Genomic DNA, 16,703 nt, shown 5'->3' with positions numbered 1-16,703 from the left:
GGTTGGGGAGGCGATATTGCCCCAAGTGGAGGAGTTCAAGTACCTCGGAGTCTTGTTCACGAGTGAGGGAAGAGTGGATCGTAAGATCGACAGGCTGATCTGTGCGGCGTTTTCAGTAATGCGGCCGCTGCTCTTCCACATCGAGAGGAGCCAGATGAGGTGGTTCGGGCATCTGGTCAGGATGCCACCCGAACGCCTCCCCAGGGAAGTGTTTCGGGCACGTCCGACCGGTAGGAGGCCACGGGGACGACCCAGGACACGTTGGGAAGACTATGTCTCCCTGCTGGCCTGGGAACGCCTGAGGATCCCCCGGGAGGAGCTGGACGAAGTGGCTGGGGAGAGGGAAGTCTGACCTCCGATAAGCGGAAGAAGATGGATGGATGGATGGAATACCAACAAAAAAAAAGCATTTCAAACAGTTTTTCTCGCACAAATATTTTTTATTAGCAATCTTCAAAGTAGCATGAGACAGATTTCAGACCTGATTGGTTAATTTTATTTTGTGAAGTTTGGCAAATGAATTTTGGAATTTTAAATCCATGACTTCGCATTAGAGACACAAAAAAAATCTAAATGATTCTTTCTGGAGTTCAAATAATTCCGATATTATTTTAAAGCTTAGTATTTAACTCAGGTCTGTTGGGATCTGCTCTACTTCGAGATGACCTGGGAATCCACATCTTCTGTACGAGAGACCACCTTTCCATCTATGATCTCCTCAATCACCACTCTCTTTCTCTGGGTTATAACTGGTTGGGCTGCAGGAAAAATAAGAAAAAAAGAAATTAGTGCGCAGTAAGACGTAGCATATGCCAAAAAACTAACAACCACCAACTTACCTTTGACTTCTTTGACGATCTGAATGGTCCTGCAAGTAAGGAAACAAGTCAATGTTACTGCCGTCTCCTTGTTCTTTACTTTGAATCGTTTCAGTTAGAAGTGAGAGCTCTCTTACTTCACGTTCTCCCCATCCAGCAGTCTTCTGTACTCGGCAATCTCCATCTCCAGCCTGGTCTTGATGTCGAGCAACATCTGGTATTCCGATGACTGTCTCTCGATCTCTAACCTCATTTGGTTGAGCTCGTTCTCCAGGCGGTTGACCATGGCCTGAAGCTGGCTCAACTGCAAGCTGTAACGAGACTCGGTCTCTGCCAACTGACTCTCCACGGCCGATTTCTGTCGAGACAAGAATAAGATGAGTCGTACTGTCTGATTTGACGACTGAGAGATGCGTGTGCTTCGTATGAGTTCCGTTATTACCAGGCTAAGTTGGGACTGCAGTTCGATCTGCAGGGCCTGCAAAGTCCTTTGTAGCTCACTAATTTCACTGCGGGAGGTCTGGAGGACTTGCGTGCTGTTTGCGACCTGCTTGTTCAGCTCGTCAAACTGTTGGGTGGAAATAAATAGTTCCAAAAAAAATCATTCAACCTGTCCGTTAGCGGGCACCAGAACAAAATGCCAAGTTGCTTTACTGACCTTTGCTTTGTACCAGTTGTCCATGTCGCGGCGGTTTTTGTCAGTGATGGCCTCATACTGCCGTCTGATCTCGTCCAGGGTCCTGGACATGTCCTCCTGAGGGCTTGCGTCCACTTCCACGTTGACAGAGCTGGAGTTCACTTGGTTTCGCAACGCTGCGAGCTCCTATAGGAGAGAAACCGGACGTATGGTCAAAGACTGGCAAAACAAAGACTTACGGTTAAACGACGAATATTCAAAAGCAATATAGTAATTTAGATGGCTGTTTTTTTGGTCAAACCACCGGTATTGTTTCAACCAAGTTCAGCACAGTCAAGAGAGTGAACATTTCCTTGGAAAATAGTCAGGATGTTGAACTAAGCTAATTACCCCATTACATTTGCTAGATCCGCCTATAAGCCAACATGTCAATATTAGCTTGTTTCCGCTGCTCCAGTTCAGAGGACTATAAATTGTTGCATGTTAAACAAATACACACCTCGAAGGCAGTCCATGTTGTCCGGGACTCTTCATCAATCGATTTATTTAACCTTGCCGTAAATTAGTTATAGGTGTTATCAGTTGTTGGCTTGTAAACAAAAACCCTCACACTGGTGTTTAAAAGAAGGTACACAACTTGTGGACACAGGAGACTGTCCAAACAGGACTTGTTGTTAGTTTAAACAAACTACAGTTTGTCTTGGAGGCATTGGTGCGAACAAACTCATGTGATCCGTCTTCCTCTTAGCTATGACCGTAAACTGTTCCTTCTAAATGGGTCCTTCAAAAGTGCCAGTAGAAATGATCTAACGTCAACTTTACATTGAAAGAGTGCGTATAGACTCTGTCCAACCCCAAACTACAATTCACAGGGCCGTTCGTCAAGGCGTTACCTCGGCGTGGTTCTTCTTCAGGTACCCGAGCTCTTCAGTCAGACCCTCCACTTGCATCTCCAGGTCGGCACGAGAGACGGTCAAGTCGTCCACCACCTTGCGCAGTCCGGCGATGTCCGCCTCCACGGACATGCGCACGGCCAACTCGTTCTCGTACCTTATCAAAACACAGAGTCAGGGCATTCGCGTTAGGGAATGGGAACTTCGAACAACGGAAGACTGAGCCCAAACAGGTTTGACCAGTTTGTCCGCCTTTGAATGTCTGTACGGCAAAATTAAATGATTCAACAAATAGATCTACCAATGACCCCACTCCGATCTCTAATAAAATAACTTTGTCGACAACTCTGACCTTATAAGAATACCAATGCTGGTTTTGGATCAATTCAACAAATTATATATGGTAAACCTACCCGAATCATTACTGTCTAGTACAGAGGTTGACAAACTCATTTTAGATGGGGCCACATGGAGAAAAATCGACTTTTCCGGCATGAAAACTTAAAAATATAGCTGGTTTTCTTTGTTTAAAAATAGAACAAACAAATTCTGAAAATGTAAAAATCTTAATGTTGTTGGGTTGTTGCTTTTTTGTTGCTATCTTTATGTGTCGTTATTTATACTTTCTGAATAAATGATGTGATAATGTTCGTCAGTCAAGTCAAGGGTGTTCATTTTCGATCTATCAAGGTAACAAAATAATATTAAAATCAAATGACAGTATGTTATTTATGTGTCTTTTTCTTATTTGTTTTACATTTGTAGCATAATTGACAAAGATACAAATAATAGCAATTGCGACATCCAGTGGACACATTTAGAACTGCTGTTTCTTTTATTGAAAAAATTCGTCTATTTCTCATAGTTTTACATTTCTCTTCTTATATTCTTATTTTACTGTTATATTTTTATTCCCATTGTTGCTTTTTATTTTTATTCTTATTGTAATATTTGTCTATTTTTTTTACATTTTCACCCCCATTATTTACTGTTTACTTGTTAAATTGATCTCAACTCTGTACACTGCAGCTGGAATTTTAATTTTCCTGAAGGAACTCTCCTGAAGCAATCAACGAAGTACTATCTATCTATCCATCCATTTATATTTAGCAAACTCATTCCGCGAGCCGGTTAGACCCGTTCGCGGGCCATATCCGGCTCGAGGGCCACACCTTTTACACCCCCAAGTCTAGTATATTCAGATATGTACTCTTTAAAATGAACAATGCGCAACAAATTGACTTTTTTCCTCTGTATATTTTTATTTATTTATTTTGAATTCATCCTTAATGATTCTATGTGTACTGTAAACACCCTTGTTGCTACGGAAACCTTTTATTACCCTGCAGGGCAATCAACAATTTTACATTTAATCGTATTTAAAAAGAATTTATTGCGATTTGCTTACTTTATCTGGGTATGGTCAGAAATACCTGTGTCAGGTTTTTGCACAAATATGTCAATTTTCCAAAATTTTCGATAAAAATTAAAAACAAATCCTTACTTGATTCTGAAGTCCTCTGCTGCCAGTCTGGCATTGTCAATCTGCAGCATCAACCTGGCGTTGTCCTGGGCAGCAGCACTAATCTAAAGCAGGAATATGAAATATATGTAATTTAGTAATAATAATAATTATGATAATGATAGGATAATATGGGATTTTTATCACTCACCTTTTTGCGCAGTTCGGCAATGATTATCTCGTACTTGCTGTAGTCTCTCACTGTGGGGCTCTGCCTGTCGTACCACTCGCGGATCTGGCGTTCCAGCTGGGCATTGGCGGTCTCCAGAGAGCGCACCTTGTCCAGGTAAGTGGCCAGGCGGTCGTTGAGATTCTGCAGAGTGACTTTCTCGCTGCCGCTGACAGAGAAGCTGCCGTCCGCCGACCCCGACGACCCCCCCACGGTCCACGACCCCAGGTCCATGCCCGAGGACATCCCACCGGAGCTGAAGGACATCCTCGTGCTCCTGCCACTGGAGCCGGCGTACATGCTGGCGGCCCGCCGGGCGCCGAGCATCGGCGTGGAGGAGAGTGAATACGAGGATAGTCCGCTGCGGTTTGACATGGTGACTTAATGTTGCGTCGACGCTTCCTTTAAACACTTGTCTAACCCTGAGTGAGGAGAGCAGGAGATGGCCCCGATCGGCCCGGGGAAGTGGGATTTTATAGACGGCTTGTGGGAGTGGCGGGCAAACAATGCTGCAAAGCACCTGTGGTGTGACGTCACTCCGGGCGTGGAGTTCCCCTTCACTCTTTTCATGTGCAGTAGCTGCCAGGGCACATTTCACCAAGGACTAGTATAGGCGTGTGAGACAGGTAATTAAAACTGTCTGGTCCACCTAATCATGCATCGGAATTTACAGTCCGTCCATCCGTATTATCTTTTTTGTGTGTGCTACGACTCTGGAGCACACGTCTATTCACAGCATATATTTACATAAAATATGTTTGCATTTGTGGGAAAATAGCCCCTTTTCAGCAATTTTATCCGCCCATTTACAGTCATGGTCCAAAACTTTGCATACACTTGTAAAGAACATAATGTCATGGCTGTCTTAAGTTTCCAATCATTTCTACAACTTTTGTATTTTTGTCATAGTAATAGGAGCACATACTTGTTGGTCACAAAAACACTTCATGAAGATTGGTTGTTTTACTAATTTATTAAGGGTCTACTGAAAATGTGAGCAAATCTGCGGGGCAAAAGTATACATACAGCAATGTTAATATTTGCTTACATGTCCCCTTGGCAAGTTTCACTGCAATAAGGCGCTTTTGGTGGCCATCCACAAGCTTCTGGTTGCATTTTTGACCACTCCATCCATCCATCCGTTCATCCATCTTCTTCCCCTTATCCGAGATCGGGTCACGGGGGCAGCAGCCTAAGCAGGGAAGCCCAGACTTTCCTCTCCCCAGCCACTTCGTCCAGCTCTTCCCAGGGGATTCCAAGGCCTTCCCAGGCCAGCCGGGAGACATAATCTTCCTAATGGTCCTGGGTCTTGCACATGGCCTCCTACAGGGAGGCGTTCCGGTGGCATCCTCACCAGATGCCCGAACCACCTCATCTAGCTCCTCTCGATGTGGCGCAGCAGCGGCTTTACTTTGAGCTCCTCCCGGATTGCAGAGATTCTCACCCTATCTCTAAGGCGGAGGAAACTCATTTGGGCCGGTTGTACCCCTGATCTTGTCCCTTTGGTCATAACCCAAAGCTCATGACCATAGGTGAGGATGGGAGCGTAGATCGACCGGTAAATTGAGAGCTTTGCCTTCCGGCTCAGCTCGTTTCTTCACCACAGCGGATCGATACAGCGTCCGCATTCCTGGAGACGCTGCACTGATTCGCCTGTCGATCTCACGATCAACTCTTCCCTCACTCGTGAACAAGACTCCGAGGTACTTGAACTCCTCCACTTGGGGCAGGCTCTCCTCCCCAACCCGGAGATGGCACTCCACCCTTTTATGGGCAAAAACCATGGACTCGGACTTGGAGGTGCTGATTCTCATCACAGTCGCTTCACACTCAGCTGCGAACCGAGAGCTGAAGATCCTGGCCAGATGAATCCATCAGGACCACATCATCTGCAAAAAACAGAGACCTAATCCTGCAGCCACCAAACTGGATCCCCTCAACGCCTTGACTGCGGCTAGAAATTCGGTCCATAAAAGTTATGAACAGAATCGGTGACAAAGGGCAGCCTTGGCGGAGTCCAACCCTCACTGGAAATGTGTCGGACGTACTGCCGGCGATGCGGACCAAGCCCTGACACTGATCGCACAGGGAGTGGACCGCCACAATTAGACAGTCCAATACCCCATACTCTCTGAGCACTCCCCACAGGATTTCCTAAGGGACAAGGTCCAATGTCTTCTCCAAGTCCATAAAGCAAATTTTTGACCACTTCACTTGACAAAATTGGTGCAGTTCAGCTAAATTTGTTGGTTTTCTGACATGGACTTGTTTCTTCAGCATTGTCCACATGTTTAAGTCAGGACTTTGGGAAGGCCATTCTAAAATCTTCCTTCTAGCCTGATTTAGTCATTCATTTACCACTTTTGACGTGTGTTTGGGGTCATTGTCCTCTTGGAACACCCAACTGCGCCCAAGACCCAACCTCTGGGTTGATGATTTTAGATTAAAGGCCTATGCTTGGAGGAGAAACTATAGTTTTCCCTACACACAATTGCTGTGTCATAAACCCACTGAGTAAAAGCCTTAGAGACAAATACTGAGAAGCATTTACAATGTGACATTAAAATACAACACATCTTCTCATCACAAGTTCAACTACTTTGTGTCAGGGCGTGGACTTTGGGGTGTTTGTTTTCTCGAGATGCAAGTAAAGTTGGATCGGACATGGCTTGGCGATAAATACATGATTTTATTTTAACTCTAACAAAAGGTATAAAACTAAAGGCGCGCACAAAGGCAGATAACAAACTTGACTAATGAGACAAAAATCTAGCACTTGGGGAAAAAAAACTATGAACATGAAACAAATAAACACTGTGACAAGAATACACAAAACTCACGTGGCAAGAAACGAGCAGCAAGGAAACTATGGCAGCATGATAATGGCATGAGTAGTAAGGATATCAGATAGCATGGGTGTCCAGGAGGTAATGTCGCCAGGCCGACTGCCTGGCAACTGCAAGCTTAAATAATACCGATCTGATCAGTGATAGGTGCGCTAGTGCAAAACGTGAGACAGGTGAAACTAATGGGTAGTCATGGAAACAAAACAAGCAAGAGTGCACAACCGGGAACTAAAAAGAGTCCAAAAAACAAACAGCACATGGCCAAACAAAAACATGATCAACAGACATGACACTTGGTAGATGACCTCTCTTCCCAATTATGTAAAGTTCATACCACAATTCGAGAAACGGCAGCTTCTGGTGACGAGATATAACAAGACAACCAACCGACCAGGATAACCGACCCCGTTCTCTCTTAGTCCTTTCATGAACACGTGTACAGTTATGGTCAAAAGTTTACATGCACTTGTAAAGAATATAAGGTCATGGCTGTCTTGAGTTTCCGATCGTTTCTACAACTCTTATTTTTTTGTGATTGGAGCATATACTTGTTGGTCACAAAAAAATATTGATGATGTTTGGTTCTTTTATGAATTTATTATGGGTCTACTGAAAATATGAGCAACTCTCCTGGGTCAAAAGTATACGTACAGCAATGTTAATATTTGGTTACAACTATCACTGTAATAAGGCGATTTTTGGTATCCATTCACCAGCTTCTGACAAACTTCTGCTTGAGTTTTTGACCACTCTTCTTGACAAAATTGGTGCAGTTCAGCTAAATGTGTTGGTTTTCTGACATGGACTTGTTTCTTCAGCATTGTCCACACGTTTAAGTCAGGACTTTGGGAAGGCCATTCTATAACCTTAATTCTAGTCTGATTTAGCCATTCCTTTACCACTTTTGACATGTGTTCTGGGTCATTGTCCTGCGCCCAAGACCCAACCTCCGGGCTGATGATTTTAAGGTTGTCCTGAAGAAATTGGAGGTAATCGTCCTTTTCATTGTTCCATTTACTCTCTGTAAAGCATTTTCAGTAGACCCATAATAAATTCATAAAAGAACCAAACTTCATGAATGTTTGTGTGTGCTCCAATCGCAAATATATCTGAGTTGTAGAAAATGATTGTAAACTCAAAACAGCCATGACATTATTATGTTCTTCACAAGTGTATGTACACTGTACAGCACCGAAGGAATGTTAAAAATCTCGAGAAAGAAGACAAGGGCAATGATCCCAAACTGATGTTCGAATGGATAATGGAGGCTAAGAGAAAACTTCAAAAAGGGTATTTGAAAAGGTTTCAAACTATACAACCCTATTGCACATTCTCGGACTGTCCTTTGAAGCTCGGCCCGTGGCCAGGAATGCAACTAATTGGAATAAACTCTTGCCAAAGGTAAGAATCAGTTAAAAGTTAACGACTGCAAGCAGTGTCTTCGTGTTCCAACTGTTGAATGACGCCTCTGATTGTTTCTCAGCTGGATAAACTGGTGGAATTAGTTATTATCTCTCACCCTTTCTCTCTGGCCCAAAGGTTTCCTCCTCCTACTCTTCCTCTGTTTTGACTATCGTCAATAGTTAGAGATCAGATAAGGTTTTCACTTGTCATTGTTAAACGCAGACCTGTTCTTTTACCAAGCGCTGGCTGGAGATCTTCCCATTCTGGAGATGCGAGTTCGAGACAATTTTGTATAGTTTGCACATTCCTTCAGTTCTTGCAGTTTGTCCCAGTGTTGGTCTACTACAGGGGTAGGGAACCATATGGCTCTCGAGCCAGATGTGGCTCTTCTGATGACTGCATCTGGCTCCCAGATAAATCTTAGCTGACAATGGTTAACACGATTATACTCTAGCTTTTAAATTGACCCCCCTTTTAGACCAGTTGATCTGCCATCTATTTTCTGCACTGCGTGGAGAGGTTATTTGGTTACCGCAGATGACGCACTAGCTGTTCAATGTCGGGACCTTGGATGGACCACTCATCTGTGTTTCAGCTGGGGACGTCTCTGCTCTGCTGACTTGTCTCCACTCAAGATTATCTCCTGCTGGCCAACTATGGACTGGACTCTCACACTATTATGTTGGATCCACTAAGGACGGGATTCTCACACTATTATGTTAAATCCACGATAAACTGGACTCTCACACTATTATGTTAGATCCACTATGGACAGGATTCTCACACTATTATGTTAGATCCACAATGGACTGGACTCTCACTATTATGTTAGATCCACTATGGACTGGACTCTCACTATTATGTTAGATCCACTATGGAATGGACTCTCACACTATCATGTTAGATCCACTATGGACTGGACTCTCACACTATTATGTAAGATCCACTATGGACTGGACTCTCACACTATTATGTTAGATCCACTATAAACTGGACTCTCACACTATTATGTTAGATCCACTATAAACTGGACTCCCGCACTGTCATGTTAGATTCACTATGGACTGGACTCTCACTATTATGTTAGATCCACTATAGACTGGACTCTCACTATAATGGTAGATCCACTATGGACTGGAATCTCACTACTATGTTAGATCCACTATGGACTGGACTCTCACACTATTATGTTAGATCCACTATGGACTGGACTCTCACACTATTAACAAGGTTTTTCATTGTATCCCAATTGAGTTTTTTCTTGCCCTGATGCAGGATCTGAGCCGAGAATGTCGTCCTGATTTGCGCAGACCTTTGAGACACTTGTGATTTAGGGCTATATGAATACACTTTGATTGATTGATTGATTGATTGATTGATTGATTGATTGATTTATAATGGTAAGAAATATTTTATTTATTATTGTTTAGCTTCAGAATAACAATGTTGTTCAAAAGAATAGGAGAGTGATTATACTCTATGAATGTTTGTCTTACTTAAAAATGTGCACATTTTGTTGTATTCGTCCATCCATCCATCCATTTCCTACCACTTGTCCCTGTTAAAAAATATTATATGGCGCTCACAAAAATGCATTTTAAAATTTTTGGCTTTCATGGCTCTCTCAGCTAAATAGGTTTCCTACCCCCGCTCTAGCACATCCATCGTTATTAGGTGACCACTGATGATGTGCTAGCTGTTCAAAGTCCGGAAATTATTAAAAAAATTACACTCAGTAGACAATGAAAAGTTGTTGTCGCATCATGCATCAATATAGCTCTTGTCTCAAAGTAGGTGTACTGTCACGACCACGGATGTACTTTGTGGACGCCGTCTCTGCGCCACACGCTGTATGGCTTTGATGTCGTTCAGCATTCTGTTTTCGTTTACTTTCTAGCATACTTTCCAACCCTCCCGATTTTCCCAGGAGACTCACGGATTTCAGTGCCCCTCCTCCAAAAATCTCCCGGAGCAACCATTCTCCCGAATTCCTCCCGATTTCCACCAGAACACAGACTTCCCAACTCTCCCGGATTTTCTGTGAGACTCCCGAAATTCAGCGCCTCTCCCGAAAACCTCCCGGGACAAATTTTCGCCTGAAAATCTTCTGAAATTCAGGCGGAGCTGGAGGCCACGCCCCCTCAAGCTCCATGCGGACCTGAGTGAGGACAGCCTGTTTTCACGTCCGCTTTCCCACAATATAAAAAGCGTGCCTGCCCAATGACGTTATAACTGTAGAATGATTGAGGGCGAGTTCTTGTTTTCATATGTGGGTTTATTGTTAGGCAGTTTCATTAACGTCCTCCTAGCGCGGTAACAACACACGACAACAGCAGTCCCGTTTTCATCTACCGTAAAGCAGTTTGTCTGCCGTAAACAGCAATGTTGTGACACTCTTAAACCGGACAATACTGCCATCTACTCCACATGCATATGGTTAGAAAAATAGTGACAGAGAATAGAACAAGGATGGACAATTCAACCCTTAACTCAACAATAAGTAGAAGAGTGTTATGTGTATGTATATGTGTGAATAAATTAACACAAAAGTATTTATTTTATTTATATATATGTATATATATATATACATATATATATGTATATATATATATATATATATGATAAAATAAATATATGTATATATATATATATATATATATATATATATATATATACATATATATATGAAATACTTGACTCTTCTTAACCACGCCACACCCCAACCATTCTGATTTTGTTTACTTTGTAGCCAGTTCAGTTTAAGTTTTGTTCTGCATAGCCATCCCTAAGCTTCAATGACTTTTATTGTTGGTTTAAGCATTAAATACATTTTTACCTGCACACTGTCTCCCGCTGTCGTCTGCATATTGTGACCACGACAAACCATGTCACCGACATCTACAAAGCAATTAGCTACCTGCTGCCACCTACTGATATGGATGAGCATTACACGGTTACTCTGCCAAACTCTAGACAGTACAGACACTCAAAAAAGGCACATTATCAATCAATCAATCAATCAATGATTATTTATATAGCCCTAAATCACTAGTGTCTCAAAGGGCTGCAGAAACCACAACACAAACCACAACACAAACCACAACGACATCCTCGGTAGAGCCCACATAAGGGCAAGGAAAACTTACACCCAGTGGGACGTCTGTGACAATGATGACTCTGAGAAACCTTGGAGAGGACCGCATATGTGGGCACCCAGGGGGACCGAAAGCAATGGATGTCGAGCATGTCTAACATGATACTGTGAAAGTTCAATCCATAGTGGATCCAACACAATCGTGAGAGTCCAGTCCAAACTGAATCCAACACAGCAGAGAGAGTCCCGTCCACAGTGGAGCCAGAGGCGGATCAGCAGCGCAGAGATGTGAGCGGTCCGTCCTGGGTCCCGACTCTGGACAGCCAGTACTTCATCCATGGACACCGGACCGGAACCCGTCCACAAGGGAGAGTGGGACAGAGGAGAAAAAGAAAAGAAACGGCAGATCAACTGGTCTAAAAAGGGAGTCTATTTAAAGGCTAGAGTATACAAATGAGTTTTAAGGTGAGACTTAAATGCTTCTACTGAGATAGCTTCTCGAACTGTTACCGGGAGGGCATTCCAGAGTACTGGAGCCCGAACGGAAAACGCTCTATAGCCCGCAGACTTTTTTTGGGCTTTGGGAATCACTAATAAGCCGGAGTCCTTTGAACGCAGATTTCTTGCCGGGACATATGGTACAATACAATCGGCAAGATAGGCTAGAGCTAGACCGTGTAGTATTTTATACGTAAGTAGTAAAACCTTAAAGTCACATCTTAAGTGCACAGGAAGCCAGTGCAGGTGAGCCAGTACAGGCGTAATGTGATCAAACTTTCTTGTTCTTGTCAAAAGTCTAGCAGCCGCATTTTGTACCAACTGTAATCTTTTAATGCTAGAAATGGGGAGACCCGAAAATAATATGTTACAGTAATCGAGGCGAGACGTAACAAACGCATGGATAATGATCTCGACGTTTTTAGTGGACAGAATGGAGCGAATTTTAGCGATATTACGGAGATGAAAGAAGGCCGTTTTAGTAACGTTTTTAATGTGTGGCTCAAAGGAGAGAGTTTGGTCGAAGATAATACCCAGATTCTTTACCGAGTCGCCTTGTTTAATTTTTTGGTTGCCAAATGTTAAAGTTGTATTATTAAAGCAGGACCAATAATCAGCATTTCCGTTTTTTGGGCGTTGAGTTGCAAAAAGTTAGCGGACATCCATTGTTTAATTTCATTAAGACACGCCTCCAGCTGACTACAGTCCGGCGTGTTGGTCAGCTTTAGGGGCATGTAGAGTTGGGTGTCATCAGCATAACAGTGAAAGCTAACGCCGTATTTGCATATGATGTCACCTAGCGGCAGCATGTAGATGCTGAAGAGTGCAGGGCCAAGGACCGAACCCTGGGGAACTCAACACGTTACCTTAACATAGTCCGAGGTCACATTGTTATGAGAGAAGTACTGCATCCTGTCAGTATGATAAGAGTTAAACCAAAACAGGGCTAAGTCTGACATACTAATTCGTGTTTTTATACGCTCTAATAAAATAAAATTAAAATTCTGATTGACGGTATCGAAAGCAGCGCTAAGATCGAGGAGCAGCAACATAGATGACGCATCAGAATCCATCGTTAGCAATAGATCATTAGTCATTTTTGCGAGGGCTGTCTCCGTAGAGTGATTTGCCCTGAAACCGGATTGAAAGGTTTCACATAGATTGTTAGACGCTAAGTGTTCATTTAACTGCTCCGCAACAATTTTTTCGAGGATTTTTTAAATAAAGGGAAGGTGAGACACCGGTCGGTAGTTTACCATCAGGTCAGGATCGAGGTTAGGTCTTTTAAAGAGAGGATGAATAACCGCTTTTTTGAATGCTAGGGGAACAGTGCCATAGGAAGGTGATAAGTTTATAATATTTAGCACTGATGGACCTAATAATACAAAGAGCTCCTTGATAAGTTTCCTAGGAAGTGGGTCAAGTAAACATGTTGTTTGTTTTATTCCATTTACACGTTGTAACAATTCTTCTAATGTTATTTCCTCAAAACGAGAGAAACTATTTTGGAGGCAGGTATCTGCCAAATATACAGTTGTATCTGTGTAATAGAATCCAGTTGTAGCTGGGACGCATTGTCCATAATCTCCCGTCTAATAGGTTAAATTTTCTTATTAAAGAATTTCATAAAGTCGTCTGCTGAGTGGGTGGAGCTACTGGAAGGAGTCCCTTGTTGGGTTAGCGATGCTACTGTACTAAACAAAAATTTAGGATCGTTTTTATTAAGGTGGATGAGATTTGAGTAATATTTAGTTTTAGCTAAGGTAAGCATGCGTTTATAAGTTATTAAACTGTCACTCCATGCTTGATGGTGCACCTCAAGTTTAGTCGTGCGCCATTTGCGTTCCAGCTTTCTACATAATAATTTCTGAACTCTAGTTTCTTCTGTAAACCATGGGGTACGCCTTTTTGGAGCCTTTTTTAACTTCAGCGGTGCTATATTGTCAATAATTTCGCGCAGGGCGTCGTTAAATTTGTTAGTGAGGTTATCAATAGAGCCCACATACTTTGGTAATGGTGCCATTACCGAGGGCAGTAGGCCAGCAAGGGTTGTGTGGCCGTATTAATGTTGCGGCTGCAATATCAGTTATTATTATTATTAGTTTGCCGAACATGAGTCTGAACCTCGAATTTTATAAAGTAATGATCGGATATTACTTAAGTATACGGGAGTATCATAACTTTGGAAACGGTGATACCCCTGACAAGCACTAGGTCTATCGTATTACCGTTGCAATGCGTGGGTTCATTTATTATTTGTGTAAGACCACAGCTATAAATTATAGTCTGGAGCGCCACGCACGGTGGGTCCGATGGGGTATTCATGTGGATATTAAAGTCCTCCATTATAATTATATTATCGGCGTGCGTCATTATATCAGCAACAAAATCTGAGAATTCATTGATAAAGTCCGAATAGGGCCCTGGGGGGCAATAGATAACAGCCAGGTATAGAGGCAGCGGTGTGACAGACCTCATAGTAAGCACCTGAAAATATTTATATTTATTATTTATGTTAGGACTAAGGTTAAAGTTTTCATTGTATATTAGTGCGACACCCCCCCCCCCCCACCCCCCACCCCTTTTAAGGGGACGGGCAATATGCGCATATGCATAGTTAGGAGGAGATGCCTCATTTAGCGCAAAAAAGTCGTCTGGTTTAAGCCAGGTTTCGCTATTATAGGTAGTGGGCTGTTTTAAGGAGTTTTTGATCAAATGATCCGTAGTAGCAATATTAATAATGTTGTGTTTATTATGTGTAGTGCATTTAAAATAATTACGACCATATCAAGGAATTGATTTGACGGAAATTTTCCGATTGTTTGTTTGGCGCTTTGATAAACTGAACGCATCATAATTTGCCACCTCAGTAGAACGCATGTTCCAATTGTTTGCTTGGTGCTTTGATAAACTGAACGCATCATAATTTGCCACCTCAGTAGAATGCATGTTCCAATTCTTTGCTTGGTGCTTTGATAAACTGAACGCATCATAATTTGCCACCTCAGTTGAACGCATGTTCCAATTGTTTGCGTGTTGCTTTGATTCAACTGAACGCATCATAATTTGCCACCTCAGTAGAACGCTTGTCCAACTCTGAAACAGTCAAAGCAGAAAAAACTTGTTCTAACTTAACTCCTTACCCAGATCAGTAGGCTCGTATCTTCCATTTAAATCCGGCTTCAGGATGGAAGGAAGTGGTGTTCTGTAGGGATTAGCCTTTTGCTTTGTTTTTAGCCCCGCTCGGCATCCGCGGTTCTACTTCCGATCACACTGCTTGCGTCTGTTCCTTTGATGGCCTCCGCTGGTACTATACTCCGCTGCTTTACAGGGCGCTGGATGTAGCCGGCAAAGTATTACCATGCTAACTGGTAGGTCCAGCAAGCACGCGTCTTTCAGTCCAAAACGGCCAGATCCATCCACATCCAGAATTGTCTGGCGGTCGTAAGTGATCACAGAGTCACCATGCTGTAAGCCAGCCATGAAATTTGCAGAACTGTCCGGTATTTTTGCCAAATGTTCCATTTCTACCCAGAGCTCCTCCACGTCGCAGCCCGTCCAGGCGCCGCCATCTAGGAACAAAAACATTATTTTCGGAATATAATTACTGGTTTGCAAAAAACATTTTTAACCTAAATAGGTGAAATTACATTATCTTCCACGGCACACCAGACTGTATCTGGCATTGTATTGTATGCATGTTCCAAATAAACTTGAAACTGAACTGAACCAAACCCTTAAAGTTCACATCCAAGATTCGCTTGTTACAGGCCGGGGGTCGGCAACCCGCGGTTCTCGAGCCGCATGCGGCTCTTTAGCGCCGCCTTAGTGGCTTCCTGGAGCTTTTTCAAAAATGTATGAAAATGGAAGAGATGGTGGATAAAAAACAATTGTTTCAATATTGTTTCTGTAAGACAGAAAACATAACACAAACCTTCCTAGTTTTTAGAAATCAATGTTTATATTAAACATTCTTCACCGATGAGAGGATTTGACGAGAGCCGTTTTGTCCTACTAATTTATGCGGTTGAACGGGGAAAGGGGGTTTGTACAACCCTTTTATCATTTATTTATTATAACAATTCTATCAACAAAGATTTGTGTGAGCCTGTGAAACAAAGTTATTTTAATAGTCAATAGCTCATTTAAACACAATCACCATGTGTTGCCTTCACCATAAGAATTATGAGGCTTTTTCACATGAGTTGGGAAATTGTGTTAAATGTAAATATAAACAGAATACAATGATTTGCAAATCATTTTCAACCCATATTCAATTGAATATGCTACAAAGACAACATATTTGATGTTCAAACTGATAAACATTTTTTTTTTTGCAAAAAATTATTAACTTTAGAATTTGATGCCAGCAACACGTGACAAAGAAGTTGGGAAAGGTGGCAATAAGTACTGATAAAGTTGAGCAATGCTCATCAAACACTTATTTGGAACACCCCACAGGTGTGCAGGCTAATTGGGAACAGGTGGGTGCCATGATTGGGTATAAAAGCAGCTTCCATGAAATTCAAAGTAATTCACAAACAAGGATGGGGTGAGGGTCACCAAGTAGTAAGCAAATTGTCGAACAGTCTTAGAACAACATTTCTCAATGAGCTATTGCAGGGATTTTACCATCTACGGTCCGTAAAATCATCAAAAGGTTCAGAGAATCTGGAGAAATCACTGCACATAAGCGATGATATTACGGACCTATGATCCCTCAGGCGTTACTGCATCAAAAACCGACATCAGTGTGTAAAGGATATCACCACATGGGCTCAGAAACACTTCATAAAACCACTGTCAGTAACTACAGTTGGTT

At 42.5% G+C, this 16,703-nt stretch overlaps 1 protein-coding gene across 1 annotated transcript; it reads right to left on the bottom strand.

Moving 5' to 3' along the window:
- Positions 1-419: 419 nt before the first annotated feature.
- Positions 420-4,496, bottom strand: krt97 (keratin 97). The gene is made up of 8 exons (XM_061907355.1): positions 4,022-4,496; positions 3,853-3,935; positions 2,349-2,505; positions 1,477-1,641; positions 1,261-1,386; positions 956-1,176; positions 840-868; positions 420-758 (listed from the first exon to the last, which is right to left on the bottom strand). The coding sequence occupies exons 1-8, from the start codon at positions 4,412-4,414 to the stop codon at positions 652-654; spliced, it is 1,281 nt and encodes a 426-aa protein (XP_061763339.1). The 5' UTR covers positions 4,415-4,496; the 3' UTR covers positions 420-651.
- Between the last annotated feature and the right edge of the window lie 12,207 nt (positions 4,497-16,703).

Source organism: Nerophis ophidion, linkage group LG01 (assembly GCF_033978795.1).
Source record: "Nerophis ophidion isolate RoL-2023_Sa linkage group LG01, RoL_Noph_v1.0, whole genome shotgun sequence".
Lineage (NCBI taxonomy): Eukaryota > Metazoa > Chordata > Actinopteri > Syngnathiformes > Syngnathidae > Nerophis > Nerophis ophidion.
The sequence above is the reverse complement of the archived record's forward strand: the minus strand, read 5'-3'. Positions and strand labels throughout refer to the sequence as shown.